The sequence below is a fragment of the Agrilus planipennis genome, unplaced genomic scaffold, assembly GCF_000699045.2.
Source record: "Agrilus planipennis isolate EAB-ADULT unplaced genomic scaffold, Apla_2.0 scaffold235, whole genome shotgun sequence".
Taxonomy (NCBI): domain Eukaryota; kingdom Metazoa; phylum Arthropoda; class Insecta; order Coleoptera; family Buprestidae; genus Agrilus; species Agrilus planipennis.
Window position 1 is genome coordinate 197,818 of NW_020438970.1, and position 20,736 is coordinate 218,553.

General features: G+C 33.3%; 6 protein-coding genes across 7 annotated transcripts in view; all 6 read right to left on the reverse strand.

Annotated features, from left to right (window-relative positions):
• LOC108741690 (pancreatic lipase-related protein 2-like) overlaps positions 1-3,715 on the reverse strand; it is a 12,057-nt gene extending 8,342 nt beyond the window's left edge. Inside the window, exons 1-5 of the mRNA XM_018476577.2 lie at positions 1,287-3,715; positions 1,088-1,199; positions 885-1,033; positions 571-819; positions 276-500 (exon numbers count right to left, since the gene is read on the reverse strand). Coding sequence (XP_018332079.1) covers positions 276-500; positions 571-819; positions 885-1,033; positions 1,088-1,199; positions 1,287-1,344 — 793 coding nt within the window. The 5' untranslated portion in view covers positions 1,345-3,715. The remainder of the gene's footprint in view (positions 1-275; positions 501-570; positions 820-884; positions 1,034-1,087; positions 1,200-1,286) is intronic.
• A 2,071-nt stretch (positions 3,716-5,786) lies between these two features.
• Positions 5,787-7,672, reverse strand: LOC108741660 (inhibitor of growth protein 3). The gene is made up of 8 exons (XM_018476530.2): positions 7,545-7,672; positions 7,315-7,386; positions 7,114-7,259; positions 6,847-7,055; positions 6,549-6,789; positions 6,327-6,490; positions 6,041-6,272; positions 5,787-5,972 (listed from the first exon to the last, which is right to left on the reverse strand). The coding sequence occupies exons 1-8, from the start codon at positions 7,570-7,572 to the stop codon at positions 5,862-5,864; spliced, it is 1,203 nt and encodes a 400-aa protein (XP_018332032.1). The 5' UTR covers positions 7,573-7,672; the 3' UTR covers positions 5,787-5,861.
• A 169-nt stretch (positions 7,673-7,841) lies between these two features.
• Positions 7,842-10,390, reverse strand: LOC108741681 (L-dopachrome tautomerase yellow-f2). The gene is made up of 5 exons (XM_018476560.2): positions 9,889-10,390; positions 9,317-9,583; positions 8,801-9,267; positions 8,281-8,609; positions 7,842-8,084 (listed from the first exon to the last, which is right to left on the reverse strand). The coding sequence occupies exons 1-5, from the start codon at positions 10,142-10,144 to the stop codon at positions 7,982-7,984; spliced, it is 1,422 nt and encodes a 473-aa protein (XP_018332062.1). The 5' UTR covers positions 10,145-10,390; the 3' UTR covers positions 7,842-7,981.
• Positions 10,391-13,498: 3,108 nt separating this feature from the next.
• On the reverse strand, positions 13,499-14,792 carry LOC108741684 (turripeptide Pal9.2). Of its 2 annotated transcripts, none has more exons than XM_018476563.2 (3): positions 14,684-14,792; positions 13,764-13,952; positions 13,499-13,695 (listed from the first exon to the last, which is right to left on the reverse strand). In XM_018476563.2, the coding sequence occupies exons 1-3, from the start codon at positions 14,772-14,774 to the stop codon at positions 13,637-13,639; spliced, it is 339 nt and encodes a 112-aa protein (XP_018332065.1). In that variant the 5' UTR covers positions 14,775-14,792; the 3' UTR covers positions 13,499-13,636. The 2 variants fall into 2 exon arrangements, with proteins under 2 accessions (XP_018332065.1, XP_018332067.1); XM_018476565.2 differs by lacking the exon at positions 14,684-14,792 and adding an exon at positions 14,008-14,317.
• Positions 14,793-14,985: 193 nt separating this feature from the next.
• LOC108741685 (serine protease inhibitor Kazal-type 1-like) lies at positions 14,986-16,021 on the reverse strand. The gene is made up of 5 exons (XM_018476566.1): positions 15,860-16,021; positions 15,590-15,766; positions 15,460-15,492; positions 15,311-15,386; positions 14,986-15,111 (listed from the first exon to the last, which is right to left on the reverse strand). Exons 1-4 carry the CDS (start codon positions 15,885-15,887, stop codon positions 15,343-15,345), a joined length of 282 nt encoding a protein of 93 aa, XP_018332068.1. The 5' UTR covers positions 15,888-16,021; the 3' UTR covers positions 14,986-15,111; positions 15,311-15,342.
• Positions 16,022-16,972: 951 nt separating this feature from the next.
• LOC108741683 lies at positions 16,973-18,478 on the reverse strand. The gene is made up of 5 exons (XM_018476562.1): positions 18,368-18,478; positions 18,121-18,279; positions 17,954-17,986; positions 17,657-17,830; positions 16,973-17,240 (listed from the first exon to the last, which is right to left on the reverse strand). Exons 1-5 carry the CDS (start codon positions 18,393-18,395, stop codon positions 17,167-17,169), a joined length of 468 nt encoding a protein of 155 aa, XP_018332064.1. The 5' UTR covers positions 18,396-18,478; the 3' UTR covers positions 16,973-17,166.
• Between the last annotated feature and the right edge of the window lie 2,258 nt (positions 18,479-20,736).

Here is a 20,736-nt window from a genome sequence, read left to right on the forward strand (position 1 = left end):
TGGAAGTCAATAAAAAATAGGCGAGATAGGTTGGTAGGACACCTTCTCAGGCATGAAGGTTTAGTCAGAGACATATTAGAGGCAGAAACAGGAGTTAGGAGGGGTAGAGGTAGACCTAGATTGGATTACTCTTCGCAAATCGTCAAGGATGTAGGCTGTTCTAGTTTTAGGGAAATGCGAAGTTTATCTCAGGATAGGAAAGAGTGGAGGTACGTGCCCAACCAGTCTTAGGACTGATGACCTTATGATGATGAAAATGTCTGGTGTAGTTCAACCTGTTTCAATTACTGCATCGGGGCTTCTGGTTTTGATTTCGCTATGAAGACACCCTGGTTGAACTGCTGCGCCCCCGTTGGGCCAAAAATCGGCGTGAGCCATCGACCGGGGAAACCCGAAAACCCCGGCATCCGTATGGATTACATCCACAAATTCCGCGTCGCCAGGATCTAATCTTAAACTATCAGGTACGAAGGTAAATAAAGGTCCCGCAGGATCTAAACCTGCAAGATACAAACAACAGTTTTGTCCATTTCTCAACCAAGAGAACCGATAAAATTATTTTGTTTTGACCTGTAATTCGTGGAATTCGACCGCTTCTAACGTTGGCGCCGCACACCCCGGCCATTTGGGCCCCAAGACTGTGTCCAATCAAATGGACACCCTCCAGGATCATACCTTTGGAAACTAAATAGTCGATTAATTGGGCCGTGTAGGCCCCCACGACCATGGTATTTTTTGCGGCTGTTAAATACCATGGTCCGGCTTCTAATCGAGCCGCGTTGGGCGTTATGACATTGTGGGTACCACGAAACAAAAATGCTAGAAGAAAAAAAAGACGATCGGTGTTTATATGTTATGTGACAATAGTTAACATGTTGTTTTACCGTTTCTTACAGTAACAGCTGAACCGGAATTGGACGACTCTAGAAACGCGTGAAAATATATAATTGTAGGTTTACTAAAATCGAAATGGGAAGCGGCTAAAAGAGCGTCGTCCCCTATTTTAATTGTTTCCGGGAAAAGGGGATTATGTCTAAAACGAATTTTATGACTTTTTTGATTACCAAATTATTTATTTCTAACTTACGGGGTGTACAGTTGAAACGATATGTCCCTTACCGGATCTATGAATTTACATTTGGTCTTATCGATAGGCCACAGTTGTAAGTTGGAGTCCTGGTACGAGATAGCGGGCGGTCCTGTACTAAAAAATCAATTACAGGGTGCACAGTTAAACGAGGGGCGCAAAACAAATACTTTTAATATAGATATTACAAATCGCGTACCCGGTAGCTGACTTAGAAGGCAGGACACGAAAAAACTAAGTTCGTTGATGGCTATCATTTTACGACAGCGTGAAAGTTTCTTAAGCCAAATACACCGTACAACTGTACGAACTGGAGGTAAAATTAATACGAAAAGGGCTTTATAAGTTCATTGTTGCAGCTTGCGAAAATAACAATGGGGAGCCGGTAAAAGGGGGAGTAACAACAGTAACAAAAAGAAAACAGTTTCATTCAGAAATACGAACGAACAAAAACGCTGGCGTGAAAACAATCGATTATTAAGTAGAAAAAAGGCAGTCAATACGTAATTAATTATGTTATCTTATACTCGAATAATTTTCATTGTCTGAAATTACTTTGTGACCAATAAAAAATTAAAAATAGTACCTTGAAGCACTACTGACTTCAGGCTTTTCTTAGTTATGTCTGTAAAGTGCCGAATTTTTTTAGGATCGTTTGTTACGCAAAATTTGTATAAAAAATAATCAGTATTTTTTCTACTTAATTTTATTTTGTATGAAAGCTTTAAACTCCTTTAAATAATAAATAAATAAATAAAGACAACCTTGAAAAGGTAATTATTTTAGCTTTTACAAACGTATTAAAAGCGAGATGATACCTATTACAAGAAACAAATAAATAACAGATGAAAATCATCCTAGCTTATTTTGTAGTAGGTAAATGTTTTTTGTTCCAACATTACACCCGAATTGTCCTCTAAATCATTTAAAGGGCATTTATTTGTTTATCAGACGAGACTCAGTTTTTACCGTGTAACCGTGACGAAGAAAGTGAAATATTTACGACTCGGAATTAATAACTTTTAATATACGCGAAAATGGTGCATTTTTAAAGCACCCTGTGCCAAGATAATTTTCAAGGTAATACTTCATATAACACAATATTACATATTAAGAGAATCTTGAAGAAGTTGTAATATTGTTTTTAAAGGTTTTTCTTTAGATTTAGTCTCTTAAAATAAAAAACAATCGATTTTGTAAATGTTTTGTTTTTGTCATGATTATAGGTACGTACTAAAACTACGTGAATAATAACTGATTACATATAAATTGTTTTCAGTATTTGTGGTCTTTAAAGTGCCTGCTTTTTACTTTATTACTTGCACTCGATAAGCGACAGTAGAAATGTGAATGTATTGTGTAATCGAATTGCAATTTCTTTCTCTTTGCGCTTATTATACCAAAGTACTTGTACTTCACCTACATTTTGATGTAATTAAATTATTTAATTCGTAGCGTATCGGTTAATCACATGCATAAGTACATACCTATATGTATGAATATATATAAGGTGTTTCTTTGGGTAACTTATGAGAAATTAGCTTATTATTATATCAATATTATCTTGTTGATTATCACCTTTCCCTCATTTTATATCTAGCATATATTTATATAATAGTTAATGTGTTCACTTTTCTATTTCTTATTTAAGTATTTAGAAAGTGTATGTATAATATTGCATTCGCGTTAAATATAGGTTCAAAAATATCGACACGCTGCATTAAAACAATGCCCACTCGATTGGGAGAGTTGCAACATTGTTTTTAGTTTTTTGTTTTGCATGCAGTCTTTTTTTATTTAACGCGCTTTTTTTTTAATATTCTTTTTGTTTTTCTTTGCACAAAAGTGTTGTTGAACAATGTAGACGCTCAAGATTAGTTATTAAGTATGATTTTTGTTAAACCTTTTTGGGATTTATGGATGCAGTAATTATTTTTCAATGATGCTAAAAATTAATTAACAGCTAATCATTATCGTAAAACAGAAAATATTTAAGTGTAAGTAGGTGAAGATTTATTGATCGAAATAAGTTATTTGAATTAATTAAGCTATCGTTTGATAATAAAGTTTTCGGTTTTATTTTGTGCTATTTAAAAATACTCTTGCAATTGTTTTTAATTTGAGAACTTTCTAATTTTTTTAAAGGTCGCTTTCAGAAATTACATGTTTGACATATGCATTAGATTGCCTTGTACATTATGAATTATTTTATTGATACTGATATCGCACTTATACACACCTTGCCGTGAAAAGTTTAACTATTATGTGCTGGCCATTGCGAAATCGCAAAATATTTATGACTTACGGAATAGTTTGTAGGTACTTGACTTGTTACTTTGTACATGCATATATAGGTGTGTATTTGGAAAGGACATTTCACCTCAGTTTAGCCATGAACCCTTCGTGAGTAACGCCAACGATTAAACATGTTTTTAAATATGTCGAACAAAACTGACCACGACAAATAGGACACAACTTAATTGGCTTTTACTGTGCTTCTTAATGTTTAATACTAAAAATGTTTAACAAGATTTATTTTCGCAAGACTAGGGAAAAGCTTTTTGCGATAATCTAATCCTAAGCGTTAAATCGTATTACCTTTTAGCAACTTTTAATTAAAAAGTAACTGTTGTTAATGTTTACAAAATGAAAAATAATAAAAAACTTTAAGATAGAAAAGAAAAGTTTAGGCATGGTTTTATAAGAAATAATGCCCCTAAGTAAGTTTTTATTTTTCATTTTTGACTAATCCCTATGGCCACAGATACCTTTTTAATCCTATTTCGGAATAAAAATGTCTACAAGTATTCTTTTATGAGGGTGTCAATGCTTAAAAGTTGAATATCGAGTCCAATATGTTCCTAAATTGCATATTTTTGTGATTTATAACCAAAAATGTACCAAAAAGTCATTATAAGTCCATATAATCAAAGTTAATTAACATGCATTAAATGTTAATGAATAAATTAATCGCTTCTTGTGTTAATTATTCAATTATGCATAAATTAAGCTAAACCACGCCCCACTGTTAGTCGGCCATCATTTTTTTAATTGTTGTAGGTGACGGCCATTTTGGTTTCAATTGTTGTCGCATTATTACAGCTGTCGGCCATTATAAATTCTTTAATTGTTGTTCAAATTTGAAATAAGGCATAAATAAAGATTTATTAACACCTGAAACTGATTAATGAAGTTTTCTATTAAGAAAATACATGTTTGCGCCGCTTTTTTAAAAATATATCATACAACTAAAGCTTTTAATATTTTTTGTTTTCTTTTATTTCTAAAGATAGCAAGTTAAAGTTTAATAATAAACTTCTGCTAAGCATTGATTATGAGTTTTATCCTTATACTTAAGAGTTAACAATGCTATCTATAAATTAGGGAACTTTCAGGGCTTGTTCTCTTTATTTAGTATAAAAAAATTGTAATTATTACTACGAATTTGGTACATACGATATTTACATTTTACGTAATATCACGATGTGGTGCTTAAATTATATTTTGTAAATTTGATGATGAAAGGGTCAAATAAACTTTCACATTAATTACATGTCAGTTACTGCAACTTTAAAATATGTACAAACTTGGCAATTAACAGTTTAAATATGAAGTCATAACTATATTGGTCTTTATTATAAAGTTATTTATTTCTAATATGCTTATTTGTATGGTTAAAAAGTTTTGTTAGTAATCATCGATATATCTTTGTATATAAATCTGCAGATGCAGTTTTCAGTTTCATTAATTTTTCATGCGTCGATAGTCGTTTATTTTCTCAGAAAGTGGAATGAAATTACGCAAACTTTCACCTAGTGCAAGTTGCACTCCATTTGATTGTATAATCTCAATTAGAATGATAATTTATTATGTTTTATGTACATTTATGATTCTGGAATTCCATTGCGCGTTAATTAATCCACAATTTTTACGTTACGCGCCTAAATTAATTTGCGTGATATACTTTTAATTCGTCGTTAACTATATGGGTACTGCATAACATTTTAAATACATACTTATGTAAGAAAAGTACTTTTACTAATCGTAAGTCAGATAATAATGTTTCATTTTGTAAATGAGTTTTTTTTTTACACTAAAACTGTTTAAAAAGCATTTATATTGTGTTGGGGCTTTCCTAATATGAAAATTAATTTTAATAATAAAATAGCAAATGCTTTTTGTTCGATTTTCTTCTTTCTTTGATTTAAAAAGTTTACAGCAACACACATATACTATACGATATGTATACTTTTTGCATTCTTACATGTATGAAAAGTTGTCTAACACCGTACTTTCCTTAACAATTGACTGCATTTCAACAATCGTTCAACAATGTGGTTAAATGGGCGCTAATTTTGAACTGAGCGTTGTATGTTCCCCAATTAAATGCTTTAAATGTGTTAATAATACAATACAATTTAATATAAATAAAATTTTCAACATACGTTATGATGTAAAGCACATTGCTTAGTATAAGTTTATATTTTCTTTAAGAAAATGCAGAAAATGTATTGTAAAAAGAATACCAAATATATTCCTCACTTATTTATTCATTATTTCTTATTAATTATTGTTATTTTTTAATTGTAATATCGATAGAGAATCAAATGCTTTTTTACTATGTTTATTTATTGTGAAAAATGAAAAATAATTACAAAAAAAGTTTTATTTCCGCTGAAACACATTTTATTACTCACACTACAACTTTTACATGTTTTTATTCTTTTGTAGATACACAATGATTACTAAAGTTACACCAACACACTTAAGTAACTTAATTCTTCCTTCTTCTTCGCATTGAAGATGTACATTGTGGACAGTACCATTTGCCCTTCGGTGGGGCTGTGATTCCTACACAGGGATAGTGGAACCATTCGGAGGGGCACTGAAACGGTAAGTGAATGGAATTATTTACGTTAAAATTATTGAAAAAAAAAAGGAAAGAACACGTACATCTTCGTTGTCACAGGCAACCATATCACCATAAGATACTTGATTACAAATGCAATATCGAGGCTCGTTGGGGTCGTACGTCCAATCTGCATCGACATTATCCGCAGATTGGACGGTGGTCTCGGTCAGTGGGGACGCAGGGGCCGAATTTATCACAGATGACGCGTTCAGAATCGACTGAACCGCAGATGAAACCGAACTAGTGTTTGTACTGCTACTGCTGGACCATTTCCTAAAAAAATAATGATACAACTGAAAAGTAAACATAAAAGGAAGCCAAACTAACTTTTGCTTCTTCTTATTGTTAACATGGTCCTGCTGAATCGCTTGTATGGCTGTCTGGGCAGCCCCTGCCAGCTCCCTGCCTATTCCGAACTCATTCACATGCGCCCCAGTATTAATAGCTTCATAAGAGGCCTTCAAACTTGCAGTTCTTCGACCCTGTTGCATCTAAAACATGAGCAAATTAGTTCAGAACATATTTATTTCAACATTAATTTGTTTGTACCTGTTGTGTGGCTGCAATAGCTTGGGAGGCTGCGGCAGCTATGGCCGGACCAGCCCCTATGTGCCCCAGAGTGTAATTAACATTAGAAGTGGAGTTTGTGGCCACCTGAGTGACCGGTGTGTGTTTGGTTTCAATAAGGGGGACAGGAGCTGTGGCAGCAGTTGCCTGCCTTTTCTCTGTAAATGTGGTTTGAATGGTTGTGTTACTGTCTCTCCTTTTCTCACTTCTCGGTCTTGTGTACCTGCACATGCCAAAAACATTAATTTATTGAGACATGAATCGTTTCATCGGAGTGTACCTCTCATATCTGTTTTCTTTCTGTTGACTGAAATGAGAAGAAATGTTAGAGCCGGCACTTTGTGTGTCCAGTTCCAAAGAGCGTTTCTCCAACAGCTCTGTAATGCCTTTGTTGTCTGCCTCCAGTTCACATTTGAACTTGTGCAACTCGGTGTCTAGTCTACGTAAATATTTATCAACCAATTCATACATCTGGTTGGCCAGTTGGACCTTAAATTGAATTTAAATTGTTAGATTTCATTTGAACTGTTCAAATATTATATTTAACCTTCTCATCAGCATCTTCTAAGACTTTGTAGTATTCTTTTCGAACGGCTTCAAATTCAGCATCTGCAGATTGGGGCAAGTCGCTTGAATATTTCTTGCAGTCGGAAAAGAATACTTTGACTCGTTTTTCCAACTCGTCCATGTTGTCTTAAATTATAAAAGGATCAGTCTTTGAACACTACACCAGTTTCTAATAACTTACTTTGAACTGAAAGGTCAAGTTCTCTCATTTCTGTGAAACGGTCCCTTAACTCTTGGGGAAGGTGTTCTATCACTATATCAGAGCAAAATAACATAAGTTATATTTAATTTTCTTAATTTTAATACACAAACAAGACAAGAAGCTAATGGCCTCTTATGGTGTACATTTAAAAAGGTATTTTACGCTATATTAAATAAATCTTTACAAAATATAAAACAACATTAACTTACTTTCTAAATAGTCTTCTAAGTACAGCATTTTCTTAATAATTATTCACTGTATTTCTTAAAAAGTAATCAAATTTCTAAAAATCTACCTCGGTTAACCTCAATCTTTTGACAACTACTTTGAAGTCAACTATCATTGGTGTCTAAATAGAAGCTGGACGTCATAATATAGTAGCGCCAAAATTTAAACTTTCGGACTTTTGGACACTTGAAAAAGCGTAAATAAGAAATAAAACAAATGTATTAAAAACAGAACCATACTTTTTAAGTTTTATTTTTGTTTTTTATGTATAATTAAACGTACAAAATAAAAATATGTGTTATTTTATTACTTAAATACGCATGAACAAGATTAACAAGTAATTAGGTACTTAGTTAGAATGTTTGGTGCTTTATTTCTGAATTAATAGGAATGAAAAAGGTACCATAATATCTTATAGTCATAGTCTGAAAAGTTTCATTATATTTTCTAATGCATGTGTAACGTGTGGCGATGAGCAACCCCCTTTCTTGTTACATGCGAGGGTAGTAGGAAGTCTAGACCTAGAAAAAATAATACATTCTAATTAAACACACCGTAGAAAATTATTTTTGTCTGGCTAAAGCCCTTTGTGCGATTTCCTTAATAAACTGTAAGCGAGTTATTAGCGAAGCAAAGTGGAGAAAAAGCTCGCAATGTGTTTATAAGTAAACAAACAAAATTGTTGCGATGCCATCAATATTGAACCAATTAAATTACAAGGAACACGTCGTTCCTTCGATGGCCTTCTGAACGCTTCCTGTCCAAACCCTGAAATTGGTGTTGTTATAATCCAGACTGCTGTAGATGAAGAGGGGCATGTTGTTCGTGAGGACGATCACATCGTCTCCCGAAACTTTCACGTCTGAAGGGTAGATCATTTTCACTTCGTCGCGATCGACAATGTCGAAATTTTTCGACAGGAATTCTTTGTTCGTGTTCCAACATCCCAAACCATTTTGATTTATTAGACCCATAAACAACACTCCCGTAGGTTCATGCATGGCGGTCATTGTGGTATGCGCACCAGGACCGCGGTCACCCAGAACCTAGACATTGAGAAATACATAATTAATTTAAAAGTAATTAAGTAAACGTTAATTGAGGTCATTTATATACTACTTTTACGTTATTAAAAGAGGAAGTCGATATTCTCGAACGTTTCAACATCAAATGGTACATTTCTCTTAACGACTGATTCCAAGGTTTACAAATGTACATGAAAAAGTCAGAATTGTACCTTGAAATCGTCTCCATGGTAAGTTCTGGTGGCCAGTTCCCGATTTCTCAGTATTCTGGAAGAAACGGCGTACATATGTCGTCCTACCATGGAGTGGAAGAAAACCGTTCTAAAACCATCTTTGTCTCTTTTGCCCAGAGCAGTACTGAAGATACCATCGGTCCATTGGAATTTTATACCAGCAACTTCGATGTCCCCTGCAGACGGCTCCATAGCGAAGTAATTGTGGGTAACCCTCCATGAAGAATCGTTCGCGAAATCGTAGACAATCAGACCGTAACCACCCAGATCAACTATGTAGGCGAAGGTGTCGTTGCAATTTTCTGGGTCCACGTCAATGGTCAGGCTCGACAAACCAATGGACCCTGGGGCTAGATCGGAACTTTTCAGTTCATATCTCCTTATCACGGTGTCGGTGTTCAGGTCTATTGCGAATACCGTAGGAGGTCGAATTGGGGCGCGAGATCCTATTTTAGGAAAGAATAAGAAGTTGCTTTGTATTTGGGCAAAACTTACCAAGGCTGTTGACAACTCCTGCATCTACAAACCAGAGCCTGTCGCATGTGTCAACTGCTGTTCGATAAACTGATACAATACGATCCCTATTGGTACTATTAAGACGATTGTAGTCCCAACTGGGATAGGGAATGAGGGGGACGTTGTGTTTGCTCGTGGTGTTTGTCCAAACGTAGTTTAAAGTCGAAGGAACTCCGAATCTCCTTCTTGGAACAGTCACAAACAACTTGTCTTTCCATTTGTTTGCTCCCATGGGGATGTTGTTTTCTGGAAATGATAGGAAACAGTGGTGCAATTTATTGGTCGTTCAAGCGAATATAAAGATTTTGGTACAATTTTTTTTGCTTTATTGCTTGCCTTCGGTCGGATTAATTTATGCGTGCGTGTACCATTGGTACCGGTATTGCTAAACGACCTGTTACAGAAAAGTCCTTGATTACAGAATTTTATTGAATTTAAATTATGTATGTATGGAACTAATTAAATTTTACGCAATCTTCCACATATTCTTTCACGTAAATCTGAATCAATCAATTAATTAGTATTAAAATGAAAAATGGTTCTTAATTTACCAAAAATGTATTCTAAATCTCTTTCGTTTCGATTGTTATCGTCGATTTGTGTATTTCCGCTCGGAGACGCGGAACTACCCCTGAAGAATTTTCTGGTGTCCATCGCCTCCCTTCCCTGCAGTACGTTGGAAGGTTCAGGATCGTCGGGCCATTGATAATCGATCCTGGTCCAGGTGTATTCTTCATTTAGGCCTTTACACTCGTTCTCGCAAAACACGAAAACCAAAAGCACCATCAATGTTAACAACGCACTCATGGTTGTATACAAACTAACTAATAATTGATCTACCTTCTAAATGATTATTATATCGCCCGTTGTTGGACTTTTACTAAAATATTCCAGCATGCAGGTAATTTATTCTAAGGTTAAACGCTGTGCCCTTGCCTCCCATGTATAGTATACAAATAATTATTTATTGCTACAAGCAAAATCTTGGTAAACTCGTTCTTCTAATATGAAGATGGGAACAGTTGCAGCTAACTCAAAACATACCTATGCTAAAGTGGTTTAATTAATTATGGGTATGGTTGAATGGCCCCAACAAGTTTCTTTTTAATGTTCTCTTAATATTTTTTCTTTGAAAAACAAATACTTTGTATTCTATTAATTTGCATTCTCTAAAATTTATCAAAAGACAACATTTGTTGTTGTTGAAGATTAAATACTAAAAATTTGAATGGAAACAAATGCAGTATTTGATCTTCCTTTTAATTCAATTCTATTGTTTATTCAAGATAGCATTTGTTTTGCGAAAAACAATTTTAAAATAAATTTTTTGTTTTCCCAATGAAGGGTTTTGTTCTAAACAGTGTTTAAGTTGGCGCTATCTTACAAAATATTTCCACGAACAAAAAACAACATTCAATATAATGTAATATTTAAATATAGACTATGAACAATTGCTAAGAAATTGTATTTCATGTACAGGCAGTATATATCAGTATAAATAATTATCTGACTCGGTTTAGGTAATTTTCCAATTTTGGTTTCATCTCAAAAATCTTCTTACTTTAATAACATAATTTACTGTTCTTGTATTATCTTAATTTATGCTTTAAGATATAGAAAATGTGTGATAGGGAGTTGTGTTTTTAGGATCATGTAGAATATATTAATCAATTTTCTATTTATAGTCTAACAAGAACTGATAATAATTTTGCTTATCAATTAATACAGTCGCGTGGTTCTTTTGTTTTGGTGATTGATTCCCGCAGGCGCCTTTCCAAAAATCAAGCACCACCTTTGTCCGAACAGCATCCTTGATCTCAATCTTGCGATTCTTCGTTCATCGGTTGCGTCAATAAAGATAAATTAATCGATGGAATAATAATAATAATTATTATTATTGTTATTCGTAAGTTTATCGAACACGCTGTTCAATTTAGTTAATCGTACGTAAGTGCAGAATTTAATGAGATAGCCGATGCAAAATTTGTACATTACTTACGTTATCGAGAGTCAATCGAAGACGTCGATAAAAGTTGAAGAGGTGCCGTGAACGACAAGTATTTCAAGTACGTACAACCTTATCAGCGAATAATAATGATAAAGAGGAAATTTTGGATTGCTTTTGGTCTCATAGGTAAATAAATAATTTTAATTTAAGTACTTTTTTCGGTTGTTACTGGAATCGGCAACAAAAAATCTTTTTATTTAATAGATAAGAGAGCAGACAGACTATTAATTTATTGAACAATTAAGATTATAAAATTTGTTTCAATAATCCGTTATTCAATCAGCTTCTTCCATCCGATGAAGGCATTGTATTGTGAAACAATTGATAATAGATTATCAAAATTAAAACTCGAGTATCTTTTGTTTTTATGTCGGCCCGTACATTTAACACGTATGTAATAAAATACAATGTCAAACTACATCCAAATTTCAAAAACATTAATGAAAAAGTTATTTATATTCTGTTTGCCCTTGTTCTCGAAATAATAAAAATTTGTGATTAAAAATTGCGTGATTAGCCGAATCAGATTATTTAAATCAAAAGTAGAATATTAAATGTGTATAAATTTTAATGAAACGCTGATGGTAATTTATTAATAAAACTGCGCAATTAATCATTTATCATTATATCTTATGTAAATATAAATTAAAAATAGAACAAAATTGATGAAATATTTTTAGAAATATTACGCACACGCAACGTAGAATTTAATATATAATTTACTATTAATTAAACAATACTACTGATTATTATTGTAGTCCTTGTCCAGTTAATTACTGTCAGTGTTAAGTGGCTGTATTATTTCGTAATGTCCTACGTTTTTTTAATTACTTTAGGTTTGTTTGTTGTTGCTGTATCAGCAATGCCACCCCCCGCAATAATGATGTGCAGCAAGCGTTATTGCAAGGGTGTCAAAGACGGGCCGGTTTGTGGCATCGATAGTTCGGGTATTCCCAAAACTTACGAAAGCAGTTGCAAGGCGTACTTGGATTATTGTCTTGATGGAAATTGTACGTAACGATTACAATACTATTCCTCATACAAAGGATAAGGATCAAGGATCAATAAGGTCCCATTCCAACCCCAAAAAAAAAAAAAATTAATAATTTGTTAATACCGCGCAAAATTAGAATAATGTTTGATTTTCATCAAAATTATGCATTTTTCTGTATGTTATGTATTGATAACCGATTGTTAATACTTGGGGAAAGTAAAACATAGAAAAGGTTAGAAATTAGGAAATATTGGAAAGACCTGGAGAGCATAGGGCATTATGGGAGTCAATAATACATAATAGATACATGCATATTGGTAGGACACCTTTTCAGTCACGAAAGGGTAGGTAGAAACATATTAGAAGCAAAAACAGGAGTTAAGAGGGGCATAGTAATTAAATTGAGCCTTATTAATCCTCGTCCTTTGGATTTTCACGTTAAAAATCACAAGACCCAAATGTAAATTTGTGTCCGATTGATTTTGGTTGTACTTTTTCTTGTAGATATTGCAATGGTGAAACCTGGTGTGTGTTAACTGTATTATTTCGTACCAGGTGGGATAACCCATGGAAAAAGTGGTTGTAGTTCCAAGAAGTATTTTCAAAAAGATAGAAGAAAAACGCTTTTGCTTTACAGTTAATACAAAAACCCTAAACGCAATAATTAGAAAGTGGCATTTTGTTAGGTATAATTAGTTAACTGGAATGTACTTAAAAAAATTGTGCAAACGTTTAAAACAAAATCGAGTATTACTTGAATAATATATTTTTAATGACGATTATTATTATTATTATTATTATTTAAATGTTAGGTACGCGGCTCCAGCATGGGTTCAATTTGTTCAGTTTTGTTTTGTTGTTCTAAAATATATTTCTCTAGACGTGTTTTATTTACTTCCCTATCATTTGTTTAATAGCGTGTTCGTTACACCTCGTAAACAAACGAAGAATTACATAACGCCGTACGAAAACAAAAAAGAAAAAGAGAAGGGAACTAATTATCGTTATTATTCTGTTCTATCAAAAGTTAGAGGTCAGTTTTTCATATTGAAAAATTACGATTACGGTAATGTACTAATTGGTGCATTACAAAAAAACTTATATTATCTCATAATATTATCTAAGAAATACTAGGAAAGGGAAAAATGAAAACGAATTATTGTTGAAGCGATGAAAATGTAATTAAAAAGCAGTACAATTCGTCATTATTATCAGAGAGCCTATAGTATTGATAAGCGTCAATATTGAACAGATTAAATCAATTTTTCTTCTTATGTAGGTATATGTAAATTTTCATTTAGGATAATCTTACTCCGCCACCCCCAGGGCATTCTCCCTTGTGCTTTATTTGCAAATCTGTAAAATAAATTTTAGAGATAACAATTTCATAGTCTTTTTGATTAAAAAGTTCATGTTATATTTACTTTGGCCCTGTTCGCAGTTGTGTCTTTCTAAGACGCACTTGTTCCCGAACGTCCTGTCTTTGCCCTTATTATCCCCGGCACAAACGGGTTCATAGTCCTGGGTGCAATCTGGGTTACATGCTTTCTTTTTTAGGGAAGCCTTGGTAGATCCCTTACTGGGGTAACCATAAGCCAGTGCCACCAGTACGACTTGAATAGAAAAGTTTCAATTTTTTTTACGATTTTACTGCATTTAATATTTTACAATTTAACATATGTATGTGCTTTGATGATTATTGCGTCTTCTCTTTTTCTTTTCTTGATTTTGTGCTCTGTTTCTGTAAGGTCAAATCAATTCAGGTCTCTTTGTTGAGGTTCAATTTTATTGTACGTTTCCTTGTTATTTTTAGCATTAAAGTACATAATTGATGCAATTGTTTTTTAAATAATAGACAGTGGAATAATCCGTGCGATAACAAACGATAAGACGGAGCAAGCAATTGTTTATGTGCAGAGTTCGCTAGAAGATGTGTTAAAAAAGGAATAGATAATATAGAAAAACTGTCTAAAACTGTTGAATTTCGATGCCTGTGGATTTGTTTTGTATGAAAATAAGTATTTATCCATTTTTTACAAGGTACATAAGTCGTTTTTACCATTGACGATGGATTGACTTGAGGTCAAGCACCTTGTTGTAAAATAAATCAAAATTTGTTGATAACCTGTTTGGTGAATCGCGAAACTTTTATTACGTAGTATTAACAACAGAAACAAGCATGGTTAAAAAATTGCGATTTAAAAACTGATTTTGAAAATTGAAAATAAAATTTGTGCTTGGTACGATAATTATAATTCTAAGAAACTGTTTCCGGTAAAACCACTTAAAAGAATATTTAGTTATTTAAAAAAAATGTGTGTTTTGAAGAAAAAATTCTACATACCCAATAAGAGAACAATTGCAAACACTCTCATCTTGTTGCTGTAGTAATAATGATGGAATAATGAGGATTTACGGTTTATACATTCTTGCATATGTATGTATGTATGTGTGTGTGTATAGAAGGAACTATTAGTGTAATACAGGGCCGGACCAAGGTCACTTGAAGACTAGTAACTTCAAATAAATAATATTTAACAATAATTACCTTTTGGTACCCCCAAAAGTTTTTTCCCAAAACCATCAATAATAATCATTTACCAAGTAAACCAGTTATTTGAAATTTTATTTAAAAAATAAACAACGAAAGTCATGAATGTTGTATTAATATAAAAGAAAATGAAAAAACAAGTTAGATACTTTATTCTAATCCGAATTTATGTTATTAATTGTTGTTGTCATTGCGTTTATCTTCGTGAATTATATAAAACTCTGTAAGATAAGAAAAACGTACTAGATCAGGTATTATATGAAATAATAGACCAATCAAAACCAATAGGGATGAAATAAATTTATTTATTCACAAAAATTTATTTTACCCTTTTTTTGACTGTTATTGTTCTGTTATTAGGAGAATAAATGGAATCTAATTATTTAAAATGTTTTAACTTCTTAGATTTGGTTTACGTACTGTATACTGTTAGAAGCACATCGTAATCGGTATTAAAATAGTCCTCCGGATTTCCTTATGAACGGTTTTACAGATCCTGTCGACAGACAGATAATTATTACGTTATTATTTGGGTGTGTATGATGGAAAGGTCGTCGAAGAAAACTTACTTGAACAAACGCCAGGTCTGACGATTTGGTAATCTGCAACAAAATTGAGGTTTCAGTAACGTTTTTTTTTTAATTTCCATATATTTATACAATTGTAAACCAAAGCAACTGTTTTCATTTAACTACTCACCCTGATCTTCCAGGCAATTCAATTGGTCCACTTCACAAGCATTTCCGAAAGTTAGTCTGTTTCCTTTTCCGTTAACGCCACAAACAGGTTCGTACACGTCCGCACAACCCGAACATTCCTGGGCTTTTCCCAAGGATCCTGTTACACCACAGCTCCAGGATAGAGCCATGAAAACAACTGCGTTAAAATGAAGCAAAATTATTGACTTTACATTTCTGTTATATGTATAAATAACAAAAGACGATAATTAAAAAAAAAAGATTGCCTTACCTAAAAGTAACCCTGAAACTGCCTTCATATTTTTTGCTTATAAGACAGCACTTACAAAATACAAAATGGCAAAGGTTTATCTGCGTTATATAGCGCAAGTTAAGGTATGTTAAACTGATAATAAACAGACATTGTTTCGAAGATTAAAAATGAAGTGTTTTTTTTTAGATTTTGATCGATAATATCTTAATGTTAATAAAAATACTTTGGTATACTTCGTTTACTTTCTGTAGCGATGTGACCTTCAGTTTGACCGGCGCAAAGTAGAAAAGAATAGCACTAGGCCAGAAAAGGAAAGAGACAACTCTAGGCCAAACTTTTAACCGGCGAGGAGCGTATAATCCGTACAGTACTGCACGGAAAAATTGACCATTTTATCCACTGCAATTTCATTGCTCAAATGTGCTGTTATTGGTACCATTTACTACTGAAAATATCAACGAGATGTTTATTTAAATTTGAAGACATATTAAAGGCTTTAACGCTTGTTTTCGACTCGCACTACTATTTATTATTGAACAAAACTTTTGGCAGGTACTGTATGAAATAGTATGTTTAATGAACAAGAGTCGAGAGTATAATGAGCTTTTTTCTCCCTACCTACGATTTTGCCAGCGCGCATCCAAGACATTGGAAGGGGCACATCGCTAGAGAAAGTAAACGAAGTATAGTTGCAGTAGGAAGTTTAAATTTGAGACTAAGTCCATAATTGTTGTAATTGTTGTAATTTGGACAAATTGTGAACAAATTTGAGAAGTCCATAATTGTTGTAATTTGGACAAATTGTGAACAAATTTGAGAAGAGAGATTTGACGTTTCCGATAGCGTTTTCTAGCCCAAAGTTTACATTAACTTTTTCGGTCCTAGACGGTAGTTAAAAAAAACAAAATAAAAATATTTAACACTGTTTTCTATGCAGGCAAATGATGAAAATTATCTACTTGTTTCTGTCACTCCCAGACGCGATAACTATAATCATTCACACGAATAGATCTTATATTTTCATTCGTCTGACGTTATCTTATTTTGAACTACTTTTAATCATTAAATTCTTAAGAAACGCTAAGAGTATCCAGATTTTTCATTAAATACGTGTTAAAAAATAAACAAAGAAAAACATGCATATTTTATTATTATTAAGAAAATTTAATAAACAAGTAAGTACACTTTTCTAGTATCGCATATATATATACCTAATAATTTTATTGTAAAAGTTTTGTAAATCCAAATTAAACTACTTAACATCTTGCACTAATTGTTGTTGTCTGAAAGTTAAAAATAGCGTTTAGATCAAGCTTCGGATTTTCTTAATTCACACTGACAGGTAGATTTGGATGTGCTTTCTTTTGAAAACAAAGGCCGTTCTTGAAGAATTTGTAACCTGGAAAAAATATTGACGTTTTATTTTAATAAAGTTATTTAATAATAATCTATAATGTAGAATCTGTCCTTAAAAACTAAATGCTGGTAGATTCAAGGAGGGAATAACGAGATATCAGTTCCGTCATTCGTAATAACATGGCTTTTCTTCATAATCTGCAGATAATAGATACTTATAGATTTTTTGTGTTCATGTAATCTGAATTTCAAGGCTGTGCTGGTTTGACCCATGTATACAGTTTATAATCTTCCTGTTTCTTGTAACAGATCCATCTTCTCCCCAAGTAGCGTAATTAAATCTAACTGTTGCATATTTTAATGATACATGTTAGATAAAATTAATGGATATTGTTTATCTTCTTTAGTATTTGGGGAGTTTTGAAAAATACAATTGTAAAATAAATAAAGTGTACTCACCCTCTCCAGTCAAACAATTGTATCGGTTCAGTGCACACGTGTTTGAGAACGTTCTTCTATCTCCGTTTTCATTACGACCACAAAGTGGTTCGAAGTCGCCCGAACAAGTCGAACATGCCTTGACTTGGTCTAAGGATTCTGTTTCGTCATAGCTCTGGGATTTAAAAAATTCATCTGTAAAATTAATCAAAATTATTTTCATTATAGTTTTATTAGGCGCAAACACCAATTAGTCTAGTTATTCGTTATTGTTTTTATCGTTTTTATAAATGTCACACAATTTGTTTTCCGACTTACTTGGACAACTGCCATTCCTCACGAAGCTGTAGTCTGCAAAAAATATTGAGTATTCAGTTTAATACAGTCATTGCTAAAAAACTTTGTTAGAAGATAGTATTTCATTTTTGTGGTAATTTTTTAAAGCACTTTCTTTCCCTTTACTTTGTTTTTATTTTGCTACTTACTCTCTCCATTCAAACAATTGTATTGGTTCATTACACAAAGATTCCTGAATCTTCTTTCATTACCGTTTCTATTACGGCCACAAACAATCCATATCCGGAGCGAACAATTCTGACATTGCTGGGCTTCCCCGTAGCTCCAGAGTAGAGCCAAGAAAGCGACTGAAGTAAAATCAAGCAAAATTATTGTCGTTGTAGCTTAGTTAGGTAAAAGAAACAAAAATAAAAAAGTAAAGTAACTCTGTCTTACCTAAAAGTAACGTTGAAATGGTCTTCATGGTACTTGTTGATAGGAAAAGACTGATAATATAATAAAATGGTAAAGGTTTAGCTGTCTTATATATGCCAATTTATGACCTTAAAGCGTCGAATTGAAGATTAATATAATAAGGAGCTCTCTAGAAGATTAAAAATTAATTGTTCCTATTTTTTAGCGTCATATCTTAATTAGTAAAAAAAACTGAAAACAGATTAAATTTAAAAAAAGTCGGAAGACCGGGTTTTTGACACATCACGGATTTTTTTTCCGAAAATCGTTCAACGTAAGCATGTCTGGAGTATTTGAAATCCATCGTGTGTATCATTTTCTCCGATCGAAATAAATTTAATAAAAAATCCACGTGTAAATTTTTATCTATCAGTCTATTATACGATTAATAGTGTTTCTCCGCAGGTTAGCTAGAGTTAATTTTTCTAAACACGTGTTAATGATTATAGAAACGACTACACAAAACGTAATATTTTCTATCCCTGGGGAACAATATTTCTTTCTGGATAAACGGTACAGTAAGTCCTTTTCTGTGTCCCTCGCAATCTATATACAAAATTTCATGATAGATCTTACTTGTGGCTTGGATCGCTTTGATGTACTAAATACCTGTCAAAGATCATCGATGACCTCATAAAACGAACTTTTTCTATCCCTCGGGAACCCTTGTCCTCTTCTGTACTTCTAAGAATGTGTGTACAAAACAATCATTTCCATTTCTAATATGACTTAGGATTTTATGACAAGTTATGTGGGAGTGCTGTGAAATACGCATTTGATAATAAAATGGGATTATCGCGTGTAGTTTCCACGAAAACGATAGAGAATTATCTATAATTATTTTTATTTGGAACCGGTGGCTGGAAAAGTGTCGATAGGCTGGTTCGATTTTCAGTGGTTTAAGCAAAGGTATCTTTTTTGAAACCAAATGTTAATTTTAAGCCAGATATTTTTATATTTTTGAATAATGAATATTAAGATTAAGATTGAATATCTCGTTCGAATGAAGAAAATTGTTTTTCGCTCGATAAGGTTTCTCCTTATCAGACTTTTATTGACGATAGGAAATTTGCCAGGAAACAATTTTGAACTTCTTATTTAAGTACAGTGAACTTCGGGTGTAACGACGACGAGGGGACCACTCTAATTTCGAGGTTATATCCGATTTCCGACTTTTTTTTTACAACTAAAAAAATCGGTTGTCTGTAAAGTCGATTTACTGACGATAGTTGAACGTGACAACGTCATAAGAAAATACTGATGGAATGGTTTCATTTTTCAAAAGAAAATTTTAATTTTATTTGTTTGATAGATATTTTGTATGGATATAGAGAAGGACGCGGACGCATCGCTTACTCAAGTAGGAAAGAGACAGATGTCGAACGCTGCCGAAGCGGAGGCCAATTGTGCCTCTTTGTCGCTCGTTCCGCGCTCTCGCTTGGACTTCAAGCCTTAAATGGAACGCCTCAGAGCGAGGTAACGCCGCATGAGTCATGTTTTTTCGTGCGTGCAGCCGGCTCCATCGAATTATAAGACGTTGTCACGTCAAAAGTTTATTAAACACAGTTGCTACTCAGAATATCAGTTTGTAATTGAACCATTTTAATGTACATGCTTACCTACCCATCTGGGTAATATCTATAAACAAACGGTTAAAGGTCACCACACTTGCTGACCCTATGTGTGGATGTAAACAAAAGATAAGAAAGGTCACTGTATCTGCATCGGATTACTAGGGATTTGTTACAAATGATTAATTAAAAAGAGTCGGTATATCCGAACTCGGCGTTACATCTGAAGTCGTTATAACCACATGAATTTTGTACCAAAGTATGTTTTCAATTCAAAGGACTTTTAATCCACTTTATTTTTAAAAATATATTCGTTCATTTAAAACTAAAACTATCATCATCATCCTAAAACTGGTTGGACACGTACCTCCACTCTTTCCTATCCTGAGCTAAACTTCGCATTTCCCTAAAACTAGAACAGCCCACACCCTTAACTATTTGCGAACAGTAATCTAATCTGGGTCTACCTCTACCCCTTCTAACTCCTGTTTCTGCCTCTGGTATGTCTCTGACTAGATCTTCATGCCTAAGAAGGTGTCCTACCAACCTATCTCGCCTATTTTTTATTGACTTCCACAGAGTCCTCTGTTCTCCTATTCTTTCTAAAACCTCTTCATTTCTAACCTTTTCTACCCACTTTATCCTGATCATCCGCCTATAACACCACATTTCGAAGGCTTCTAACCTTTTCTTTTCCGCCGCTCCCACTGTCCATGTTTCGCACCCGTACAACGCCGTGCTCCAAACATACACCTTTAACAACCTTTTTCGAATTTCTAA